The sequence below is a fragment of the Oryctolagus cuniculus genome, chromosome 19 (genome assembly GCF_051225735.1).
Source record: "Oryctolagus cuniculus isolate XC-2025 breed Fujian yellow rabbit chromosome 19, ASM5122573v1, whole genome shotgun sequence".
Taxonomy (NCBI): domain Eukaryota; kingdom Metazoa; phylum Chordata; class Mammalia; order Lagomorpha; family Leporidae; genus Oryctolagus; species Oryctolagus cuniculus.
Window position 1 is genome coordinate 8,511,811 of NC_142885.1, and position 24,437 is coordinate 8,536,247.

General features: G+C 52.5%; 1 protein-coding gene across 1 annotated transcript; it reads left to right on the forward strand.

Annotated features, from left to right (window-relative positions):
* Positions 1-2,178: 2,178 nt before the first annotated feature.
* On the forward strand, positions 2,179-20,739 carry MYH16 (myosin heavy chain 16). Its single transcript, XM_089321947.1, is given in 15 exon segments — positions 2,179-2,220; positions 4,519-4,665; positions 5,805-5,891; positions 6,040-6,041; positions 9,562-9,587; positions 9,590-9,795; positions 11,452-11,457; positions 11,586-11,706; positions 12,888-13,015; positions 13,311-13,495; positions 16,654-16,738; positions 17,421-17,523; positions 17,526-17,587; positions 18,171-18,354; positions 20,543-20,739. Coding segments are annotated over 15 exon segments (1,581 nt in total).
* Positions 20,740-24,437: the final 3,698 nt, after the last annotated feature.

Here is a 24,437-nt window from a genome sequence, read left to right on the forward strand (position 1 = left end):
TTTCCCTTCATTACAATGTCACCCTTGACTCAAATGCCAAAAAAGAATCATCGGATTCTTGTCTACACTTGGCAGCAGGCTGGGCGCCTGTGAGATTGTCCAGGAATGACAGCAAGATGTGGCGGCAAGAGCGCCCCCTAGCCTGAGTCCGGCAGCAGCTCACCCTCAGCAGGGAGGTACTGATGACAAAGCTTCCACAGGGATCCTGGCTCAAGGCCCCTGCACGGCAGCGGTCACTCACTGCCGGGCCCTTGCAAAGATTTCCTCGGATGCCTGCCTGTCACCACATCCTATGGGGAGGAAAAACATTTAGAAACCTGAGTAAGATCCCAAGCCCATAGGTTAAAAACAAAAACCAAAAAACCCAGGACTGCAATGGGCCTCATTCCATCACCGGTCCTTCTTGCTCTGCCATGGGCATCTCTGCACCGGTCAAAGTGTATGGCACTGGCATTTTCTGCCCATGGTGCCCCAGGCTGCCGCCCACCTCCCTGCTCTGTATGCTACCCCGGAGAAGTTTCTCGAGCTGCTGTCCCCATTCTGTGTCTGTGGAGACTGAGGCTGAGTATCCCATCCCTCTACGGCTCGGGATGAAGACTTCTCCTATTCCGCGTGCAGAGAACTCAGCGTCAGGGAAGCTACGCCATGCCACGTGCCCGCAGTCACAGCGCTGGGCCTGATTTTTGACTCTGTGGTCTGTGTTATTTTATACCTCTGATCCCATCCTGGGAAACCCCAGGCAGTCCCTCCTCCTCTGGACAAATCTCCATCTCCCTTGGAATTTTTTTTTTTTTTAATTTTTTTGACAGGCAGAGTTAGACAATGAGAGAGAGAGAGAGAGAGAGAGAGAGAGAGAGAAAGGTCTTCCTTTTCCATTGGTTTGCCCCCCAAATGGCTGCAAAGGCCGGCGCGCTGCACCTGTCCGAAGCCAGGAGCCAGGTGCTTCCTCCTGGTCTCCCATGCGGGTGCAGGGCCCAAGGACCTGGGCCATCCTCCACTGCCTTCCTGGGCCACAGCAGAGAGCTGGACTAGAAGAGGAGTAACCGGGACAGAATCCGGTGCCCCGACCAGGACTAGAACCCGGGGTGCCGGCGCTGCAGGCGGAGGATTAGCCTAGTGAGCCACGGGCGCCTGCCCTCCCTTGGAATTTCAGTCCCCTCTTTTTTGCAACCTTGGCTGATGGTGCCCCCTGCCTTGCCTAGTTCAGGGCTGGTTCGTTCACACCCGGCGCTAAAACAAAGCTTGGTGTGATGCTGGGCGGGTAGCCAGCACAGGCACTGCGAGGTCGGCGGGTGAGATGGCAGAGCCTGACTAACAGTGACATCCCACCTGAGCGCCCTCAATTCTCCTGGATCTCCCCACTGACCGCAAGGTGCTCCCACCACCTGGTCTCGTTAAGATGCAGATTTCAGTGAGCAGGTCTGGGGCACGGCCTAACCTGTTGCTCGCAGCTGATGGAATCTGAGACAGCCCAACCTCAGGGCTACATTTGCTTGGGCCATCAGCCCAACCTGGATTCTGCCTCAACCTGTGCTCCTCAGCTTTTTTTTTTTTTTTTTTTTTTTTTTTTTTTTGAAGATTTTATTGATTTGTTTGAAAGAGTTACAGAGAAAGAGAAAAAGACAGAGACAGCGAGAGACATCTTCCATCAACTGGTTCATTCCCTGAGTGGCTACAATGGCCAGGGCTGAGCCAGGTTGGGCCATCTTGTGCTGCTTTTTCCAGACACATTAGCAGGGAGCTGGTTCAGAAGTAGAGCGGCTGAGACATGAACCGGCGCCCATGTGGGATGCCGGTGTCACAGGCAGCAGTTTTACCCGCTGTATTGCACCACCAGCCACAGGCTTCTGGACTCTGACGTGCACACACGCCTCCAGGGGTATCGGCAAGCTGTGGACTCTGGATTGGCAGGACCGGCGGGAACCGAGGGTCTGTGTTTCTGGCCCACTCCTAGCAACTGCTGAGGTGCGAGGACCCCGTTCTGAATGCCTCCCCTCCAGCCCGGGATTCTGACCTGGGTGGTGTGGGATGTGCCCTGGCCTCAGCACTTAAGCTCCCAGGAGACCTGAGGCTGCCACTAAGCTGAGGGCCTTCCTCTCTTCCCCCACTAAAGCTGTCTCCCGCCGCAGTCTCCAGGCACCCTGACCCCCCGGGGACCTCTCTCGCCATCCAGATCCCATGGCCAAGCTCCAGAAGAGGGCTCTGGAGGAGCTGCGCCAGGTAGGGCCCCCCGTGGGCTCCCCTCGGCAGATGGGCGGGGCTTGGCACAACACGCTCTGCCCGTGCAGCGGGAGACCATGTTCAAATCCTGCCCCTGCCACCCTCGGCTGGGGGCTCCGTGACATCTCAACTCCCTCATCAGTGAAGTGGGCATGGCCATAGCTTGTCACCTTCCTTCCAGGTGTGTCATCAGGAGGGTGACCAGGTCATTTATCACCACAACTAGGAGAGCTTTGGGAGTGAAGTGGGGAAGCCGTCAGTAATTATGAATGAGGTTGAGAGTGGTCGCCAGAGTTGCGAGCATGAAGTGGAGCGTAGAGAAGGGCTCCGTGTGCTCTAAGCCACAGTGACACCACGGCAACAACAGGTCAGGAGCTCCTGAGGGCACGAGGAGACCCCCACGACTTTCCCAGGCTCAGGCTCTGACAGGCCACCAAGGCTGACCAGGGCGCAAAGCGCCTCTGGGAGACACAGGTGTACAGAGCAAGTGAAAGCCCCCGGCTGGACAGGGGACCTTCACTGCTGCACCTGCTGACACCATGAATCCACAACACATCCCCTGAGCTCCTCCCTCTTAGACTGCGGTTCTCGACAACATCATACCCAAAGCCCCCTTTAGAACAAACACGCCGATTCTTGTCATCCATAGGAGCCGTGTTCTGCAAAGGGGCCACAGACACCGGTCAGCAAACATGAACCATTGCTCCTAGGGGAAATACAGGGCTAGGTTCCCGCGAGCCTTTGCTCTTAACATTTTTGTCAACCAACCAATGCATAACACGTATGATTACAACACATGCATTACCAGGAAGCAGAAACTCCATCCAGGTCTCTCATATGGATAGCAACAAGCCAAGTACTCAGGCCATCACCACGCTTTCCCAGGCACATTGGCAGAGAGAAGGATCAGAAGTGGAGCAGCCGGGACTCAAACCAGTAATCATATGGGATGCTAATGTCACAGGCCGTGGCTTACCTCACAGCACCACAATGCCAGCCCCGTGTGTGGGCTTCTCTTTAAACACGCCTGCTTTAATACACATGGTTGATTTGTTAACTTTGGACTCACTGTGACCTGGGGCTTAGTGAAGTACATCTAAAAGACAGATTTTCTCCACGGGGCCCATCTCAGCCTTCTTGCACTAGGAACACAGGCCAGCACTTCAGCCCTGCATTTGGGAGCCACTGAGGCCGTGAAATCACCAACCCCAGTCGTGAAAATGCAGAAGCCATGACACCAAACAGAGCACAGAACTGACCCCTGTTCACAGCACGGGAGCTGAAGTAAGAAGGCAGAGTGTTGCCTTCTTTGACCTCAGCTGGGAGAGTGCACGGTGGACGACTCCAGAATCCCTCTATGTGTGCCATGTTCACAGCTGGCCAGGAGAGCACCGTGAGAATGGATTTGGGACTGCAGATGGAGGATTCACGAGTGATGAGGATTGACTGTATTTTGGAACACCCTCTTACTATCCAGAAATAGAAAGCATAAATAATATAACACACAACTTCAAAAAAATCAACAGTGATCCCTTTGATATAAGCGCGAAATGAACGCAAAGTCACTCATAATAAATAACGCGTCCATCAGTGTGTCAGAGCCCGGGCAGGTGGACCAGGAGACATCTCCGCCGGCCGCAGATGGGCGCGGGAGGGTGTAGTGCAACTCGGATGGGAAGATGTGGCTGCTGCAGAGACGTGATCACAGAACGGTGGACAACTCTTGGGAAGGTTGTGAACAGTAGCAAACAGAAAGCCCCGGTTTTATGCAAATCATTCTTTAAATGTGCAGTGTGTTGTAGAGAAAGAAATGTGCTAGGCCAGGTGGGCTAGGGTGCTGGGGTGCTGGGTTTACATGGGAGTGAACAGTTAGTTTTACTCACCTGAAGGCCTGGGTGGAACATCAAGCATGTGGACTGCAGTATTATTCTTCATGGTGCTGAGTTGTCCAGTGCAAGGCGGAACCTCCAGTGTCCCTGGAATCAACCAGTAAACATCAGTGGGACCTCCAATCACTGTGCCAACCGGAAGCACCCCCACGGATTTCCAAAATGTCCCCTGGAGAACTAGAGCCTCCAACGGACCTCTGAGGGCCCACTTTCAGCCAAAAGCTGCCCAGATCTGTGTGTCCCGGCCTCACCCAGTGCCCGGGGCTGCTGCTCAGTAGCCATCCACTAAAGTCAACTCAAGTCCTCAAGTCCCAGGGGCCACACAGCTAAGAAGCGACAACTGGCACCTGGTATATCCAGCAGCTCCTGCTGTACCCTGTGGGACACACACGTGTGTCTTTCCTTCCAGAAAACCCTAGACGACCTCCAAGCTGAGGAGGACAAGACGAAACACTTGACCAAGAGCATTGGCAAGCTCAACACCCAGATCCACAGGGAACACCCAGCTCCTAGGGCCTTTTCTACAGCTGGGGACCGGGTCCAGCCCAGGACACAGGTACATGGTACAGGGTACAGGGAACCAGTATGACACATTCCCCAGCACGTGGGGAACATTCTGATGCCGCAGCTAAGGGAGCAGCCCTGTTGGCTCCTTGCATTCTCCCCATGCTTTTTTTCTCTGCCTTTAAAAAAAAATATTTACTTATTTATTTCAAAGGCAGAGTTACAGAGAGGGAAATCTTCCATCTACTGCTTTACTCCCCAAATGGCCACAACAGACAGGGCCAGGCTGGGCCAAAGCCAGGAGCCTAGAATTCTATCCAGGCCTTCCATGTGGGTGGCAGGGGTCCAAGAACCTGGGCCAACCACTGCTGCTTTCTCAGGTACATTAGAAGGGAGCTAGATCAGAAGTGGAGCATCTGGGACTTGAACTGGCACCCATATAGGATGCCAGTGTTGCAGGTTGCAGCCTAACCCACTGCACCACAATACTGGCCCTCTGCCTTTTAAATAAAGTGAATTTTAAAAAAATAAAAAATAAAAAAATAAAATTTAAAAAATTGAAAAGGAGAAAGCATGTGTTAAGGAAGAACAAGAGGGGCTGGCACTGAGGTATAGTGGGCTAAGACTCTGCCTGTGGTGCCTGCATCCCATATGGTTGCCGATTCATGTCCTGGCTGCTCCTCTTCCAATCCAGCTCTCTGCTATGGCCTTGGAGTGCAGTGTAAGATGACCCAAGTGCTTGCGCCTCTGCATCCACATGGGAGACCTGGAAGAAGCTCCTGAACCCTGGCTTTGGATTGGATTGGCCCAGCTCTGGCCAACCAGCAGATAGAAGACCTGTCTCTGTCTCTCCCTTTCTCTGTGTAACTCTCTCAAATAAAAAATCTTTTTTAAAAAAAAAAAGAAGAACAGAGAGTGAAGGGAGGCTTGAAGGAGGGGAGCCTTCAGGAGAGTGCGGCCAGGAAGCTGCTGGGAGATGAATCGTAATGCGCCTAAACTCCAAATTCAGCCAGATGAGGCTGGAGCACAGACCCCCGTGGGGAGAGAGATGAGCAGCATCCGTGACTGAGCAGCGTGCAGGGCTCCCCAGGTGCAGGCCCCTGCCTCCCAGACATGAGTGGCCATCACAGCCTTTACAGGAGAGAAGGAAGCTTTAGCTGGCTCCCAACAGCATCATTCACTCTCGCCCAGGGAGAGAAGCAACACAGTGACCTCTCCTGGGACCTGGCGGAGCTCTGCGACAGACAAGAGGAGGTTGGTGGAGCCACGTCCGCTCAGGTACTCATCCCCAAGGGGCCTGGGGGTGCGCAGCCCTGCCTGCCTGCAAGGGAGGAGAAGGCGGAGTTGTGAGCAGTAGGACAAAGACCAGCTGGTGACTGCTCAGTTCCTGGGACTGACATGAGGGGAAGCCAATGGCTAGAAATAGATGTGAGAGGGGCTGACTCAGTCCACTTTCTGCTGGGGCTCCATAGTTCAGTAATGAGACAAGCTGGATGCAGGGGCAGGTGTGTTGTTTTGTTTTAAGATTTCTTTCTTTATTTACTTGTTTGAGAGGCAGAGCTGCACACAGAGGGAGGGAGAGACAGAGAGAGGTCTTCCATCTGCTGGTTCACTCCCCAGATGGCTGCAATGGCCAGAGCTGGGCCAATCTGGAGCCAGGAGCCAGGCGGTTCTTCTGAGTCTCCCACATGGATGCAAAGGTCCAAACACTTGGGCCATCTTCCGCTGCTTTCCCAGGTGCATTAGCAGGGAGCTGGACAGGAAAAAGAGCAGCCAGGACATGAACCGGCATCCATATGCCGGCACCACAGGCAGAGGATTAACCTACCACACAACAGCACCAGCCCCGGCAGGTGTTTTAAATATCGTGAATAAACGGAACATGTGAGCTAGAGTACGGCCAGCATGTCAGGGGATAACTGCTACCATTCCCCAGAGGAATGGACCAACACACCATGCAGGGCCATACTGGGAAGCACTGGAGTTGTCCAAGAGGCAGCAGAGATGGGGAAAGTAGGCAAGAGCCTTAACCTTGCTCTCTGTGGGAACAGGCAAGGCAGGGTGGGCATGCATAGGATTGTCTGGTTTGAATAATTGTGGAGAGTTCTGGGGAGTAGGGATGAGCCTAGTAGTCTGGCACCAGCCGTGGAGTGGTTAGGGAAGGTGATGATAGCCTATCCACTATTACTGGATAGTGGTTAGGGCAGGTGGATGACGGCCTACCCACTATTACTGCAGAGTGACTGGGGAGGTGGGTAGTAGAAGGTGAGAAGCCCACACAGGAGGTGGCTGGAGGGGTGGGCTCTAGACAGGTGGGTCTGCATTAGAACAGGACACTGTAGGGCAAGTTATTTCCTCTCTCTAGGAACAGACTGGCTGTGGGAGGGGCCATCCCTCCAGGCTCCCAGAGTCAAAGCACAAGTACTCAAAAAATAAAAGACACGGTTAATACCATGAACATGGTGAGCCTAGTACCCCGAGGGCACCCCTCCGAGAGGGAGGTGGGGGCTGGAGTCTCAGCCACGGCTCTCGATGCCCGGCTACAACTTTTTCTAATGCACCTGAGTGCTTCTAGTTTATGTGGTCAGCGCTCGTACACATACAGACCCTCAGTCCCAGCAGGAAGCAGGACGGGCGTTTCTGTCCCTGAAAGGCCGAGTGCCATTTCCCAGTTGCTGCCTGGACTCTGGGCCTACTTATCACCCCCTGGCCTCTCACAGTGGGCGTGTGTCCAGAGCCAAAGCCAGTGCCTGGCCATGGTCAGTGTCCTGGCAAGAAATACCAGTCTAGGTGGCTTGAATGATAAGGCATGAACCATGGGAGGCCAAGAAAAACAACAGGGCGCTGAGGTGCCAGAGACTGACAGCACTGGGGCTGTTACTGCTTCTAGGCCAAAAGAACAGGAGGAGGTGGGGATTGGGAGCTGCGAGAGCTAGGCCAGGGAGGAGGGACTGCCTGATGGGAGCTGGGTTGCAGAGAGGCCTGAGAGGAGAACTGGCTGGTCAGGGAGGCAAGCAGGGAATCCCCAGAGTCCAGGGTTGACTGAGATCTGAGAATCTCAAACTTGTGGCACATGGATCCTTGGGATCTGGTCTGGCGCTGTTGCATAGTGGGTAAAGCCGCCGCCCGTGGCACCAGCATCCAATATGGATGCTGATTCAAGTCCCAGCTGCTCCACTTCTGATCCAGCTCCCTGCTAATGCACCCGCAAAAGCAGCAGAGGATGGCCCACATGCTTGGGCCCTGTACCCACGCAGGAGACCCAGAAGAAGCTCCTGGCTCTTGGCTTCAGATCAGGAGCTTCGTTGCTGCCACGTGGGGAGTAAACCCGAGGATGGAAGATCTCTCTATCTCTGCTGCTCTCTCTGCAAGTCTGTCTTTCAAATAAAATAAATAAATCTTTAAACACACACACACACAGATCCTAGTTCAACAGGGCTAGTCCAAGCACTCTGCATTTCTGATGTGCTCCCAGGGCACACCAATTCCCTGGGCCATGGTCCACACGTGGAGAACGTCAAAGTTACACATGGGTGAAGGAGAGGGTTGCTTTTCCTGGGGCTGCTTAACAAATCATCAGACTTTTGGGCCGGCGCCATGGCTCACTAGGCTAATCCTCCGCCTTGCGGCGCCGGCACACCGGGTTCTAGTCCCGGTCGGGGTGCCGGATTCTGTCCTGGTTGCCCCTCTTCCAGGCCAGCTCTCTGCTGTGGCCTGGGAGTGCAGTGGAGGATGGCCCAAGTCCTTGGGCCCTGCACCCCATGGGAGACCAGGAGAAGCACCTGGCTCCTGCCTTCGGATCAGCGTGGTGCGCCGGCCGCGGCGGCCATTGGAGGGTGAACCAACGGCAAAGGAAGACCTTTCTCTCTGTCTCTCTCTCTCACTGTCCACTCTGCCTGTCCAAAAAAAAAAATCATCAGACTTTCTTCATACTATTTGGTGAACTCTCTCCTTAGTATGGGGTTCATCTTATGAGTATAAAATTAACTGAAAACTGACTTTTGTGAAAAGTAAGAATGGGAAAGGGAGAGGGAGGAGGAAGAAGGGTGGGAGGGAGGTAGGAGAGGAAGAATCACCATGTTCCCAAGTTTGTATATATTAAATGCATGAAGTTTGTATTCCTTAAATAAAATTTTTAAAAAATTAAAAAAATTTTTAAAAATACAGAAATTCATTCTCTCAGTCAGGAGGCTGGAATGGCAAAATGAAGGTGCTGGCAAGGCTGGGGGCTCCTGGGGGCTCCGAGGGAGAATCCCTCCTAGCTCCCGGTGACTGTAGGCAATCCTTGGTGCTTCTGGGATAGCTGCAGCACTCCAGTCTCTGACTCTGTCATCACACAACTTTCATCTGTGTGTCTCCCTGAGTCCACACTTCCCCCTTCTTAAAAGGAGACCACTCCCCGGTTGCCCCTCTTCCAGGCCAGCTCTCTGCTGTGGCCCGGGAGTGCAGTGGAGGATGGCCCAAGTGCTTGGGCCCTGCTCCCCATGGGAGACCAGGAGAAGCACCTGGCTCCTGGCTTCGGATCAGCGCGGTGCACCAGCCGTGGCGGCCATTGGAGGGTGAACCAACGGCAAAAGGAAGACCTTTCTCTCTGTCTCTCTCTCTCACTGTCCACTCAGCCTGTCAAAAAAAAAAAAAAAGTTTATTTAAAAAAAAAAAAAAAGGAGACCACTCATGGGATTACAGTCTACCCTAATCTTAACTAACTACTTCTGCAAAGACCCCATTTCCAAATAAAATGCCCAAGGTTGGGATTTGGATATATCTTTTGGGAAGTACAGTTCAGCATACACTATCTAAACATTTCCTATGGGCAACCCATCCAGGGCCAAAGGCTGACAAATTTCACCAGGACACTCTCTTGGTGGGGTGCAGGAATATCAGGGGACCAGTGAGCAGATGCCAGGACCAGCCAGTTCTGCTAAGCTCTGCTCCTCCTCTGCCCCAGACGGCAGAACCACAAGAGGGAGGCCGAGTGCTGAAGCTGTGGCGTGAGCTGGTGGAGGTGGCCCTGCAGAGCGAGGCCACAGCCTCCACGCTGTGCAAGAAGCACATGGACTCCACGGCTGAGCTGATGAAGCACGCAGAGAACCTACAGAGGATCGAGTCCAAGCTGGAGAAGGACAAGCAGGTCATGGAGGCTGAGATCGACGACCTCAGTGCCAGCATGGACACTGCAGAAGTCCAAGGTGAGGGAAGTGACCCGGCGTTCGGCTCCTTACCAAACGTGGCGAGCTGCCAACGGGCCTGACACACGTTCTATACCTTGTGAGGGGGCTGGGAAGAATCCATCACAGACTGCACTGGCTGGCTGTTTGACCTAAACTACATAACCTAAAGGTGCTTCAGTTTCCTCTTCTCAAAAGTGGAAGTGGGGGCCGGCGCTGTGGCGTAGCGGGTAAAGCCACCACCTGCAGTGCCGGTTTGAGTCCCAGCTGCTCCACTTCCCATCCAGCTCTCTGCTGTGGCCTGGGAAAGCAGTAGAAGATGGCCCAAGTCCTTGGACCCCTGCACCCACATGGGAGACCTTGAAGAAGCTCCTGGCTCCTGCCTTCAGATCGGTGCAGCTCCAGCTATTGCAGTCAATGGGGAGTGAACCAACGGATGGAACATCTCTCTCTCTCTCTGTCTCTCTCTCTTTGCCTCTCCTTCTCTCTCTCTCTCTCTGTAACTCTGCCTTTCAAATAAATCTTTTTTAAAAAAAGTGAAAGTGACATCTTCGCTTAACACACTATGGTGAGGGTGAGTAGAGTCCCTGGTATGTAAGAAATGCTTGATAAACGCCCTATTACAAGGATCATTACACTAGTTTAACTATGTCCTCAAGGAATTAAGAGACTAGTAAGGGGATAAGGTGTTGCTACAATCCCCCCCCCAAAAATAAAAATGATCCATGACAGAAGACTATGAAGTTCAACCTGCATTTGCTGAGCACCTGCCACGCGAAGGGCCTCCTGGGACACCAGGCAGGAGAGGTTCCCAAGCTAAGCAGAGGGGTGGGCATTTGGCTCAGTGGAGATGACACTTGCATCCTGGATCCAAGTACCTGGGTTCATGTGCACTTCTACTTCCAATCCAGCTTCCTGCTAGCGTGCACCCTGGTAGGCAACAGGGGAAGGCCAAAATACTTTGGTCTCTGCCACCCCAGGCTCCTGACTTCAGCCTGGTCCAGCCCCGGCTGCTATGGGCATTTGGGAAGTGAACCGGCAGGTAGAAGATCTCTCTCTACCTTTCAAATAAAAAACTAAAGTAAGTGAAGACGATGTCTCGAGGATCTCAGGCCCAGCCACAGTCCTGAGGCATCTGCAGTTACTGCTTTATCCACAGACCCCTGTGCTATTCCTGGTGTGTGTGTGTGTGTGTGTGTGTGTGTGTTTTTTTTTTTTTTTTTTTTTTGAGAGAAAGGTCTTCTTTTGCTGTTGGTTCACCCTCCAGTGGCCGCCATGGCTGGCATGCTGCGGCCGGCGCACTGCGCTAATCCAAAGGCAGGAGCCAGGTGCTTCTCCTGGTCTCCCATGGGGTGCAGGGCCCAAGGACTTGGGCCATCCTCCACTGCACTCCCTGGCCACAGCAGAGAGCTGGCCTGGAAGAGGGGTAACCGGGACAGAATCCGGCGCCCCGACCGGGGCTAGAACCTGGTGTGCCGGTGCCGCTAGGTGGAGGATTAGCCTATTGAGCCGCGGCACCGGCCCTGGTGTGTTTTCTTAAATCAGCCCACTGCATCATACCGGGGGTTGGTCTACAGGAGCCCTGGAGGCTGTGAAAGGGGGAATGAGCGAATGGGCCAGAGAATGAGGAGCTGTAAGTCAACCGAAAGGCTCTGGGTTCATGTTGATAGAAAACGGTGAGCCACTGTGGCGTTTCCAGGACATTCTGGGAGGCCGCCCAGGAGGAAGGGCTAGGAGGCAGGGCAGAGTCCTGATGGGACTCCCCGTCCCCCACCGTCTCTCCACCAAGTTCATTCCTCCTGAGCTGATGAATGCTGAGGCCCAAGCCGGGAAGTTGGAAGACAGCTTGTCAGAAACCAGTGGCAAGGTGGCAGAGCTGGAGCAAAACCAGGAGGAAATTAACACCATTAGCACCTGCCTCCGAGGTGGGCTTGCTCCTCCCCTCCATGTTCTCGAGTTGCAGGGCATGGAAAGAAACAGAGATGCTCAGGGGAATAGGAGGAGTACCTGTGTCCTCACATCCTACGCCCGTGGGAAGACAGAAGGGGATTGGATCCCACCTGTTGAGTGCTCCAGGTAACACCTTCACAAGGTACAAAAGGGAACTCCATTGCAAGCATTTTCCGATCTCTCTCACCTGCTCCAGGAGATCAGCAGGAGGGATGTTAATACCCAGGGGATACAATTTTATACACTTCAAGATATGACCCACATACTCATATAAAGTGCACACATGTCAAGACTTTATTTAATTCATCAGTGAGGGAACCAGAAAAAGGATAAAGCTGCCTTCAAAGAGCATTTGAGAAGCAGAGATTGACACAGTCAGCCAGGAAATGAATGTAAGAAAAACGCAAAACTGCCCTGTGGCCTGCAGGACGGTAACGCTGGCGCCTCTGGGATTAGCTTGGTAGACAGAAGAAAGCTTGTGCCTCTCTGACAAAAACCACTTGCAATCTGAGAGTACACAAGTGACCGTCCACCTCTGCAGAGGCTGGGCTCTCATCAGGAGTAAGCAGGAAGTCAGAGGTGCCTTCCCCGAGAGAACTCGGTACTCCCTGGGGGCCTTAGGAAGGGCTCCGTGACAGGAAGAGAACTTGTGGGCACCCTAAGGCCGGGCTTACCACATTCTGAATACTTCTAACAAACCAACATCCCCATTTGATGGGTAAGAAAAGCAGATGTTGGGGAGCTGAAGTGACTCAGAGTAGGACTGGAAGCCCTGGCTCTTCTTCCTCACACCGTGAACCTCCCCAGCCTCTGGCGGGAGAGTTGGCTGGGGGTGGTTTCAAGGTAAACGCTGCCCCGCTCTTTCCTCCCAAGTTCATTGCTGTATCTCCCGACAGGGGCTGGGGGCTTTGTTACCTGAGGCCCCCGCTGCACACACATGACATGGATGCTGACAACCCTTGGGCACTGCTCCCTTCCTGGGAACCCTTACCTAGGCGGTGGCATCACGGTTCACTGTGCTCCCTTTCCAGCTCGGTTGGCCAAGCTACCATGTTTACTGGGTACTTTAGGAGCAAATGCCCTGGGGAATCCAGGATTTGGCTGGCTGGGGAGCGAGTTCTCCACCTACTCTTCCTTCCATCCCCTTTTTACCCAGCCGAAAACAGTGAACTGAGCTGGGAAAATGAGGACTCCCAGAGCCGGCTCAATCAAATCTTCTGGGTAAAGACTTCTCTGACATGGCAAGTGGATGATTACAAGAGCCACCTGGATGAAGAGTTGAAGGTTTGCCTAGGGATGGAGTTGGTGGTGACAGAGTTGCTCAAGTCATAGGTTATACAGCTGCGGACAGAACATGAAAAATAATATTGTACTGTAGTAAGTAAAAAGTTAACCACGAAACTGAAGCATGTGATGGGTAGATCTAAACAGAATTATACACTCTTATGGCCAACACTTGGAAGAAAAGGAAAATAAAACCCAACAGTTTGTACCGTGCAATCACACCTTTACCTGCTGTCACTGTGGAGCCAGAGTCATATATATCCTAAGCAGTGGCTCCTGCCCAGCTTGTCCACAGTCTCACAGCATGGCTGTGGTGAGTCTCGCCAGCACCAAGCATGACCTGGACCTGCTGGAGGAGGGGCAGGGGGACAAGTCAGAGCTGCAGCACCTCATGTCCAAGCTCAACACCCAGGTGACCACCTGGAGCACCAAGTCTGAGACCGATGCCATCCAGAGGACCGAGGAGCTGGAGGAGACCGAGTGAGCATCCTCCTGGGCTGGACAGGTGGGCCGAGAAGGGTTCATGGGTGGCTCAAGACAACCAGCCACTGCTGGGGCCAGGATCAAGATCAGCAGAAGGAAGAGCACAGAGGGCTCCTGTAAGAGGAGGACAGAGAGGCGGGACAAAGGCGCCCACTCTGTGCACTGCCAGCTCTGAGGTCCCCCTTTAAGGACTGCCCGATGCCCTCAGGCTGCCTGCAGGGACATCGGGAGCTGTGGCTCAGGTTCCAGACACGGCTTCCCTGACTCTGAGGTGCTCAAGAAGCATCCTCCGGCCGGCGTTGTGGCATAGCAGGTAAAGCTGCTGCCTGCAGTGCCCGCATCCCATATGGACACCGGTTCGAGTCCCAGCTGCTCCACTTCCGAGCCAGCTCTCTGCTATGGCCTGGGAAAGCAGTAGAAGATGGCCCAAGTCCTTGGGCCCCTGCACTAGCGTGGGTGAGCCAGAGAGGCTCCTGGCTCCTGGCTTCGGATTGGATTGGTCCAGCTCTGGCAATTGCAGCCATTTGGGGAGTGAACCAGTGGATGGAAGACCTCTCTCTTTCTGCCTCTCTGTAGCTCTGCCTTTCAAATAAATAAATAAAAATAAATAAATCTTAAAAATCATCCCCAGTTGGGGCCATGGTGTGGCCTCTGCATTACAAAATAAAGCTCTGGATATCCTCAAAAAAAAAAAAAACCATCCCCAGGCTTCACTGAAACCCAGCGGGCTGGGGGCAATGCTCAGGACAGAGCCCATGCTCAGTGGTAAAGGTCTCCACTCTGCCAGCTTGCCAGCGCTGTAGCAACGCACCCTCATCTCCTTCAAGCTTTCTTCCTCATTCAAAAACTACAGAAGCAGACAGATACCCTGCTTGATGGCCCTGAGGAAGTAAGGGCAGACCTGTGACTGTGGCTCTGAGCTACGCTCTTGCTGACCCTGTGTGTGGGACACCCAGGGCCCGGGCGCGGAGCGGACCCCAGCCAGCCTGCTGGTGCCTCCAGTTTCAGCTGATACAAGCAGCACCGATGTGCAGTGCCTTCCAGCCCTAGCAACACTTTCTAAAGCTCCTTCCTACAGTAGGTCTAAATCTGCCTTCCTGTAATCTCCACCTCCTGCTCTGAGAAGCTGCATCGGGAGCTGCTCAGAGCCTCCACGGCTGGCTGAATCTGTGGACACAGAGCCCACGGATGCAGAGGGCCCGCAGCATTTACACAGGTCCATAAGAACAGTCAAATGTGCTCCAGGAAGTGGTGTGCCGCATCTTCTCCATTTCTCTTGCTAAATATAACTCCATATGCGTCCCCGGTTCAGATTGATGTGCCAGACCCTTCCCAAATTCAGTAAGGTTTCCACTGGCGCACACCCACCTGGGTCTGGTCTGGACAGGATCATGATTCAGGCCTTGAGAGGCCATGTTCAGCCCATTTGGAGAACGTGGCCAGGTCCAGGGGTCACACAGGTGGAAGGTCACATCCACACAAAAAGCTTCGGGTGGGGGGGAGGGAAGGCCTGAAACCCAAAAGGGTTTAAGTTCCTCAAATTTAGAAGTTAAACAAAACTTTACAAAATCTAATTTTTGCACAACAGTAAATGCATATGCAGTTGCTGGGGAGTTATGAGAAACATGAAAAGTCCATGCAGAAATAAAGTCTAAGAATATTCAGTTTTAGCCGGCACCGCGCCTCAATAGGCTAACCCTCTGCCTTGCGGCGCCAGCACACCAGGTTCTAGTCCCAGTCGGGGCACCGGATTCTGTCCCGGTTGCCCCTCTTCCAGGCCAGCTCTCTGCTGTGGCCAAGGAAGGCAGTGGAGGATGGCCCAAGTGCTTGGGCCCTGCACCCCATGGAAGACCAGGAGAAGCACCTGGCTCCTGCCTTTGGATCAGCGTGGTGCACCGGCCGCAGTGCGCCGGCCGCGGCGGCCATTGGAGGATGAACCAACAGCAAAGGGAAGACCTTTCTCTCTGTCTCTCACTGTCCACTCTGCCTGTCAAAAAAAAAAAAAAAAAAAAGTCAGTTTTAAAGTTAGTGATGTGTGGCCGGCGCCGCAGCTCAATAGGCTAATCCTCCACCTAGCAGCGCCAGCACACTGGGTTCTAGCCTCGGTCGGGGCGCCGGATTCTGTCCCGGTTGCCCCTCTTCCAGGCCAGCTCTCTGCTGTGGCCCGGGAAGGCAGTGGAGGATGGCCCAAGTCCTTGGGCCCTGCACCCCATGGGAGACCAGAAGAAGCACCCTGCCTTCAGATCAGCAGCGCGCCAGCCGTGGCGGCCATTGGAGGGTGAACCAACAGCAAAAGGAAGACCTTTCTCTCTGTCTCTCTCTCTCTCACTATCCACTCTGCCTGTCAAAAAAAAAAAAAAAAGTTAGTGATGTGTAATGTATATCACTGTGTTCTAGAGAAATATGCTATGGCAAATTGGATCGAGTGTCATAAATCTGGGAAGGTTTGAGAAAATTCTAGCCTGGGGAAATAAAGTGGGTTGCCTGAGGTCACATATCTATCAGCAGAAGTTTTAGAACTGGGAGCCAGTGCTATGGCACAGTAGGTTAAGCCTCCCTCTGTGGTGCCAGCATCCTATATGGGTGCCGATTCCAGTCCAGGCTGCTCCACCTCTGACCCAGCTCCCTGCTGTAGCCTGGGAAAACAGTAGAAGATGGCCCAAGTACTTGGGCCCCTGCACGCACGAAGCTCCTGGCTTCGGATCAGCTCAGCCCCGGCCATTGCAGCCATTTGGGGAGTGAACTAGCAGATGGAAGATCTGTTTCTCCCTCTGCCTGTAACTCTGCCTCTCAAATAAGTAAACAATTAAAAACATGTTTTAGAACTTGAATCCAGCTATTTGCAGACTTTGTTCTGTGCTTATACCACGAGTGCTGAATTATATCCCAATTCCTAAGAAGTCTATGGTCACCACAGTTACTGCGGGATGGAAGGACAGGAGGCTGGGTAGGAGACAGAAGGAAGGGGAAGGGGACAGAAATGTCTGGTCCCAGAACACGATCTCCACCTTGCCCAAGGCCAACACTGCAGCCGCCACCCTGGACAAGAAGCAATGGATCTTCACCACAATGCTGACTGGGCGGCCGCAGAATGTAAGGTGCTGCAGGTGGAGGGGGACGGCTCACAGAAGCTGCACCACATGGACACCTGAGAGCTTCAAGCTCAAGAAGACCCTGGAGTCCCTTGAGTCTGTGAAGAAGGAGAGCAAGACCCTGCAGGGTGAGTCCGAGGGTGGACATGTGGGGCAGGCCTGCAGGGGCGGGGACATAGCCAGGGCCCCCTTCCTTGAGCACAACAGTAAAAAGACAACTAACCCAATTTTTAAAAAATGGACATTCACTTTACAAATGAAAAGCTGTGGCTCAAGAGTTCCCTGGCTTATCCAGGGACCCCTATCTGCTGCCAGTGATAGCGCTTGGTACTATTTACTGCTCATAGCTCAGTCCCTTACCAGCGCAGCTAAATGCTTCCTTCCTTATTATCTCCTATGATTTTACCCAAATACATCTCCAAATGTGAATAACACACAGAGGGATCATGACCTTGTTTTAGAGATAAGACCAAATCTCAGAGAGGCAAGGAATTCATCCCATGTACGTGCAAGTGTTGGGGCTAGAACCTGGGCACTTGAACCAGCACCTTCCATGCTTGCCCCTCATGGAGGTGGCAGCAAAGGGTTTGGTTAGAGTGGCCTCCACCAGCAGGAGTCCATGGGGTTGGGGAGCCTGCCTCCTCCCCTCACTTAGTAGCACACAGGAGCAGGGGCACCCCCTCACCAAAGCCAGCTGTTTGTCATCAAGGATCCTCTTGCCAGCCACTTGGCTTCCCAGAGACCAGGAGACAAGTCCCCTCGTCTCTCAAAGGCACAACGAGCCTGGGGAGCAGGGAGCTCCAACCCTTGCTCTTGTCTCCACCTCTCAGGCTGCCCACATGGAAGAAGAACTCCGGCAAGAGCAGAGCCACTGCATGCGCCAGGAGAAAATCAAGAACCATGAGGTCACCTCCAAAGACCTCCAGGCTAAGAGGGGGAGGCTGGGCAGCTGGCTCTGAAAGGAGGAAAGCGCACAACCATGAAGCCGGAAGTCAGGGTGAGGGCAGCACTGAGCTAAGCCAGAGAGAAGAGAGGGGCATCCGGCCTGACGAGGTGGTGTGTCCTTTGCCAAAAACATGACCTGTGTTTGATGGGGCATTCAGTTATGCGAGTGCTAGGAAAGAAAAGGAAACCAGGTCAACAACTCTAATTCATTTCCTGAAAGTTCTCCTCTCCTCCTCCGTCGTCTTCCTCCCACACAGAGACACAATGCTTAGCTGCCAAGCACAGCAGTTTCCCATCTATTCCTCTATCTTCATTCTCAGTGTTATTCCTGTCTCTTATTTCTGACATAAAAAAAACAAACCTTGGTCTTTCCCCCATGAGAAGCAGGAAGAGCAGGAAGGACCCAGAAGGTTCAGTCACCTTGCCTAACCCACTGGCGCCCCCACTGCTCAGGAAACAGTGACGATCACAGCACGGCTCATGGAAGGCAGAGTCTGCCTCTCTCGTCCAAGGCTCATTTGCTCACTTCGGGGCAGGAGGTGGATACTGTGGCTGTGATGCCTCATCCAAGGTCACTCAACTCTGAGGTTCAGAAAAACGCAAGCTCCCTCATCGCATTCCTCTTCCTCGCTCAGATCAAGGAACTAGACATGGAACTGGAGGGTGAGCAGAAACGACGTGGAGAGCTGGAGATGCTGCATGAGAATGAGCGCCACCTCAAAGAGGAGGACCACAAGACCAACCAGTGCATGCAGGAGCTGGAGGAGGAGCTGCAGACCAAGCCGAAGGTCTACAAGCAGTAGATGGAGGAGGAAGTGGGTGCTCGCCGCGCCTCCCTCTCCTCCGCCCTGACGCTTGCTTCCCAGCCCAGGTCATCGCTTGCCTCGATTAGAATCAACCACAGGGTGGGGGGAATGTAAACTGGTACAGCCACTGTGGAAGACAATATGGAGATAACTCAGAAAGCTGAATACAGACCTACCATAAGACCCAGCCATCCCACTCCTGGGAATTTATCCAAAGGAAATTTAATCAGCATATGAAAGAGTGATCTGTACCCTCCATGTTCATTTCAGCTCAATTCTCAATAGCTAAGATATATAATCAACGCAGATGTCCATCAGCTGAAGACTGGATAAAGAAATTACAGTGTAGATATACACTATGGAATACTACACAGCAGTAAAAAAAAATGAAATACTGTCATTTGCAACAAAATGGATGCAACTGGAAACCATTATACTTAGTGAAATAAGTCAGTCACATAAAGATAAATACCATATGGTATCTCTGATCTGTGGTAACTAATAAGTACTTAAAATGTAATCTATAGGAGCAAAACTAACACTTTGAGATGTGATGATTTTGAACAGCCCTTGCCTTGACTGTCAAGGAACAATGTTTTTCTTATTTGTTTGGTTTTATTCTTTTCTCTTTTTTCTTCACACTAGTCAGTGAACTCTCTACTTAGTGTACGGTTAAGCTTATGAGTATAAAAATTAACTGAAAATTGGTCTCTAAAAAATAAGAATGGGAAAAGAGGAGGAAGGAGGAAGAAAGGAGGGAGTATGGATGGGAGGGAAGTGGGGGGGGATCATCATGTCCCCAAATCTGTATATATTAAATTCATGAAGTTGTATTCCTTAAACAAAATTAAAAAAAAGAATTAACCACAGGGGAATAATTTAATTGGGGCTCAAAGATGACTTTGTGAGCTCCATGCCCATGGAACCTTGTCCTCAGTGTTGTGTCGGAAGGGGAGCAGCCACTGTACATCAGAGATAAGAACATGTAAAAAGCAAAATATTTCCCATGAAAACCACACTAACACAGCCACACTACAGGTGTGATCTAAACCCATAGAAGAGCTGGGCTGCCTGTGTCCTGCTTCCACTGACAGCGGGGGCCTCTGGCAGGGCAAAGCTCTCCCTCCTGGTCAGACTGTGAACAGGACTGTCTTTCATGTCATCCTCCTGGCACTGAGACAGAAAGACTGATAGTCTTAGTGCACTGCACAGACAAGGAAACAGACCCAGACTGGAATATTTATGTTTTGTTAGTAAATATCAAAGTCAAATGGTTAGCAAATGGCAGTTTCAGGTCTCAACCTTCTAGTGTACGTCCTACACACTCCCCCTTAGGACACAAAGAGTGAGTCTGCTGGATTTCCTGCTAGTTCTGGGCCTGCAGGTTGAATTCATCAGCCACCCACAAACCCAGTGCTCTGCCCAAAAGGCTTGATAAAAGCCAGGCTGAATGCAAATCTGGCTCTGACAACAACAACCACAACAAATACGGTTCTAACCAAAATGATTACCACCGAATTGGCAGCCCAGGATATGGGCAATGTGTGGTAGGGGCTGGGGAAAGTGCCGAATCCTCAGCTTCATGGTGGGATGCTGAGAGATGATGCCTAAAACCACTGATTACCAAAGCAGCATTTAGAAATTTGGGCGGCCGGCGCCGCGGCTCACTAGGCTAATCCTCCGCCTAGCGGCGCCAGCACACCGGGTTCTAGTCCCGGTTGGGGCGCCAGATTCTGTCCCGGTTGCCCCTCTTCCAGGCCAGCCCTCTGCTGTGGCCAGGGAGTGCAGTGGAGGATGGCCCAGGTGCTTGGGCCCTGCACCCCATGGGAGACCAGGAAAAAGCACCTGGCTCCTGGCTCCTGGCTCCTGCCATCAGATCAGCGCGGTGCGCCGGCCGCAGCACGCTGGCCGCGGCAGCCATGGGAGGGTGAACCAACGGCAAAGGAAGACCTTTCTCTCTGTCTCTCTCTCTCACTGTCCACTCTGCCTGTCAAAAAAAAAAAAAAAAAGAAAGAAAAGAAATTTGGGCATCAAGGCCAAACAGAATCAGCTCAAAGTGTCAACTGGGAGATGCCCTGGCCACTACTGCCTCCCAAGACAACTGGACTCTTACAGGACCTGCAGAACTGATAAAAAAAAAAAAATACCCAGAACAACCTAGGTTTATGCCCTGTTTCCCACCCTGCCATTGTCATGGGGAGAGCAGGCTAACCAGAACCGGGCTCTACACAGGAAAATGGTGCATTAACTGGATGATACCAAAGAGTGGGCTCGCATGGCAGACACCACCCTGAACAAGCTGTGTGCCAGCCACTGTGTGGCCGGCAAGGGCATCACCTCTGTGGATTCCATCTAGGTGTCTAAGACAGGCTCCTCCAAAACCCTTTCAGAGGAGTGAGGCCGTCCATGTCCTAGGCCACAGCCGGTAGGTGTAGACCCCACCCTCAAGGCCCACGCTCACCCTCCCTGCACCTTCTTTGCTCCTAGAATTGGCAGCAGGGTTTACCTGGTAGTGCTCACCTACTCATGCCATCTTCGCTCCCTGGCTTCCAGCCTCTGCCACACCCTGACCTCAGGCAAGGAGAAGTGCAAGCTTCCTGGCCCCTCCACTGCAGCCCTTGACTCTGGATTCCTGCAGCCCTCACGTGGCAGCTGTCCCCCATCTGAGTGAAAGGCTGCTTCCATGTATGATGCCACTTGACATTACAGCACTGATGCTCTATAAGGGACATCCATAAGCTTACAGGTGACGAGTGTTCATCTTGCACATACCCCACAGTACGAGTGTCAATCTTCACTGGGGATTTCCTCCCTACTGGTTGGATTTAGATTTGCAACACCAAGGAAATAATCATTACATTACCCTGAGTGCAGGCAGGGTTCTAGGGAAGACATTTAAAGTAGTCTTTTCCTGTTCCCTTTAAGGCAGAAACAACTGAAGAAAACAATGGGGGCGAGGGGGGAACATTATGGCGGTAAAGCCGCCCCTGCAGTGCTGGCATCCCATATGGGTGCAGGAACAAACCGCCCAAGTTTATCCAGAGAATAGCAAGGGAGCTCTTCCTGAGCTCATAGCTTATTGTGAAAACAAGTTACCTATCCCACCCTTCTGGATGGCTTTTTGTTTTATCCTGAGCATCCAGACAGGATGGAGAATTGTAAATCAGGTCTTTCGATGGGTTTTGTGCCTGCCTGGTAACTGAATGCCAACCTGATTGCCAAGTTTATTTTCTCCCCCTTCGAAATTGTAGTTTAGGGGCCGGAGCTGTGGCACAATGGGTTAAAGCCCCAGCCTGCAGTGACGGCATCTGGTTCGAGTCCCAGCTGTTCCACTTCCAACACAGTTCTCTGCAATGGCCTGAGAAAGCAGTGGAAGATGGCTCAAGTCCTTGGGCCCCTGCACCCACATGGAAGACCCAGAAGAAGCTCCTGGCTCCTGGCTTCGGATCAGCTCAGCTCCAGCCATTGCAGCCATCTGGGAAGTGAACCAGTGGGTGGAAGACCTCTCTGTCTCTACCTCTCTCTATAACTCTGTCTTTCAAATAAATAAAATAAATCTTAAAAAGAAAAAAAGAAATTATACTTAAAAACCCCAGTGACACAGGGTTCTTTGGGTTTTTTCCTCTCTTGGAAGCCCCCTTCCATGCCACTCTGGTCTTTGACTCTAATAAATCTTTTTAAATCTCTCTGATTGTCCGCTTGGAAATTCTTTTTTTTTTTTTTTTTTTTTTGACAGGCAGAGTGGACAGTGAGAGAGAGACAGAGAGAAAGGTCTTCCTTTGCTGTTGGTTCACCCTCCAATGGCCGCCGCGGCCGGCTCATCGCGCTGATCCAAAGGCAGGAGCCAGGTGCTTCTCCTGGTCTCCCATGCGGGTGCAGGGCCCAAGCACTTGGGCCATCCTCCACTGCACTCCCGGGCCATAGCAGAGAGCTGGCCTGGAAGAGGGGCAACCAGGACAGAATCCGGAGCCCCGACAGGAACTAGAACCCGGTGTGCCGGCACCGCAAGGCGGAGGATTAGCCTAGTGAGCCGCGGCGCTGGCGGAAATTCTTCTTCCATGTGAGACAAAGAACTGAATTAATAATAATATCTCCGCTGCCACTTTCCCATAATACAGTACATGAAAGTCAAAATACTAGTGTTACAATTCTCCTTTGAGGATGTGACTTCCAAACATACGCACCAAGGGTGGTCTCATACTTTGCTTCCAAATGAAAGGTACCTGCAGAACTGAACAACCACAGGTCTGCTCCCAAGGGGAACAAGCTTCTCCTTCAGGGAGAATGGCCAGAACTCAAAAGGAGACACCAGATGGGGCTCAGCCTTGCCTTCCTGGCTCCTTCTCCCAAGCACAGGATAACTCACCTTCTGAAGTAGAGAGGCAAGAGAAAGATGAGGAGACAGGCAAAGACCATTATTCTACAGTTGCAATTCCCAAAATATGGTCCCCTGGACCAGCAACATCCACGTCACCTGGGAAGCTGTTAGAAATGCCCCTTCTTGGGCCGGCGCCACGGCTCACTAGGCTAATCCTCCGCCTTGCGGCGCCAGCACACCGGGTTCTAGTCCCGGTTGGGGCGCCGGATTCTGTCCCGGTTGCCCCTCTTCCAGGCCAGCTCTCTGCTGTGGCCCAGGAGTGCAGTGGAGGATGGCCCAAGTCCTTGGGCCCTGCACCCCATGGGAGACCAGGATAAGCACCTGGCTCCTGCCTTCGGATCAGCGTGGTGCACCGGCTGCAGCGCACCGGCCGCGGCGGCCATTGAAGGGTGAACCAACGGCAAAAGGAAGACCTTTCTCTCTGTCTCTCTCTCTCACTGTCTACTCTGTCAAAAAAAAAAAAAAATGCCCATTCTTGGGCCTCACTGCAGACCTACTGAATTGGCAGCTCTGAGCTGGGTCCAGCATTTGGGGTCTGACAAGCCCTCCAGATGACCGAGACTTAAGATTGAGTTTGAAAACCACCACTATGGCTGAAATCTGCCCTTCTAGAAACACGGGGCCAGGAAACAGAACTTTCTCCTACTTTTACAAGAGCCAGGCACATGGCAAATGCTTTTCACTCTTCTATGTACCCTACTTGTCAGGTGAGGAGCATGAACTCAGAGAAGCTGAGACTTTTATGAGTCAAGTCATATGAACCCCGTGCTATGGAAAGACAAGTTGTCCTTATTTGAATTGCGGTTGAGATTGATAAGGTTGCCCTCTGCTTGGGGGTAGCAAGCATGACTCAAAATCAAGGACTTGGCTCAAGTTGGGGGCCAGGGAAAGGGAGGGATGGAGCCCAGGCATCAAGCTCCATGGGTTCCAGGAATCATTTCTGGCCTTATGTTCAAGCATCCGGCTGAAACAGTTCTCAGTGAGGGTAAGGTGCACCACTCACTAAGCTCTCCTTCTCTCAGTGGCCAGGCTGGATTTTAGCCAAATGTGATAAGTTCATTGATCTTTAAATTCCAGCTTGGCCTTATCTTACCATTTGCCTAGGGAGGAAACAAAAAATGAGACACCGAACCTCTTTCCTAAGGAAACCAGAAGCTTGCCTCTGGAGCCCTATCTTTTTTTTTTTTTTTTTTTTTTTTTTTTTTTTGACAGGCAGAGTGGACAGTGAGAGAGAGAGAGAGAGAGAGAGAGAGACAGATAGAAAGGTCTTCCTTTTGTCGTTGGTTCACCCTCCAATGGCCGCTGCAGCCGGCGCACTGTGGCCGGCGCATCGTGCTGATCCGAAGCCAGGAGCCAGGTGCTTCTCCTGGTCTCCCATGGGGTGCAGGGACCAAGCACTTGGGCCATCCTCCACTACACTCCTGGCCACAGCAGAGAACTGGCCTGGAAGAGGGGCAACCGGGACAGAATCTGGCGCCCCAATCGGACTAGAACCTGGTGTGCCGGCGCCACAGGCCGACGATTAGCCTAGTGAGCTGCAGCGCCAGCCATGGAGCCCTATCATTCACACATAACCACCTCCTTCCAGGGGAAAACCCTGAAAGGGACCCTCCGGTTGACAGGGACCCTCCGGTTGAGTTCCTGACTTGGCAGGGGCTATTCCCGAGGCTTCCAGCACACCCAGACCCAACAGGTGTTTCAGTCCCTTCCACCTGCTA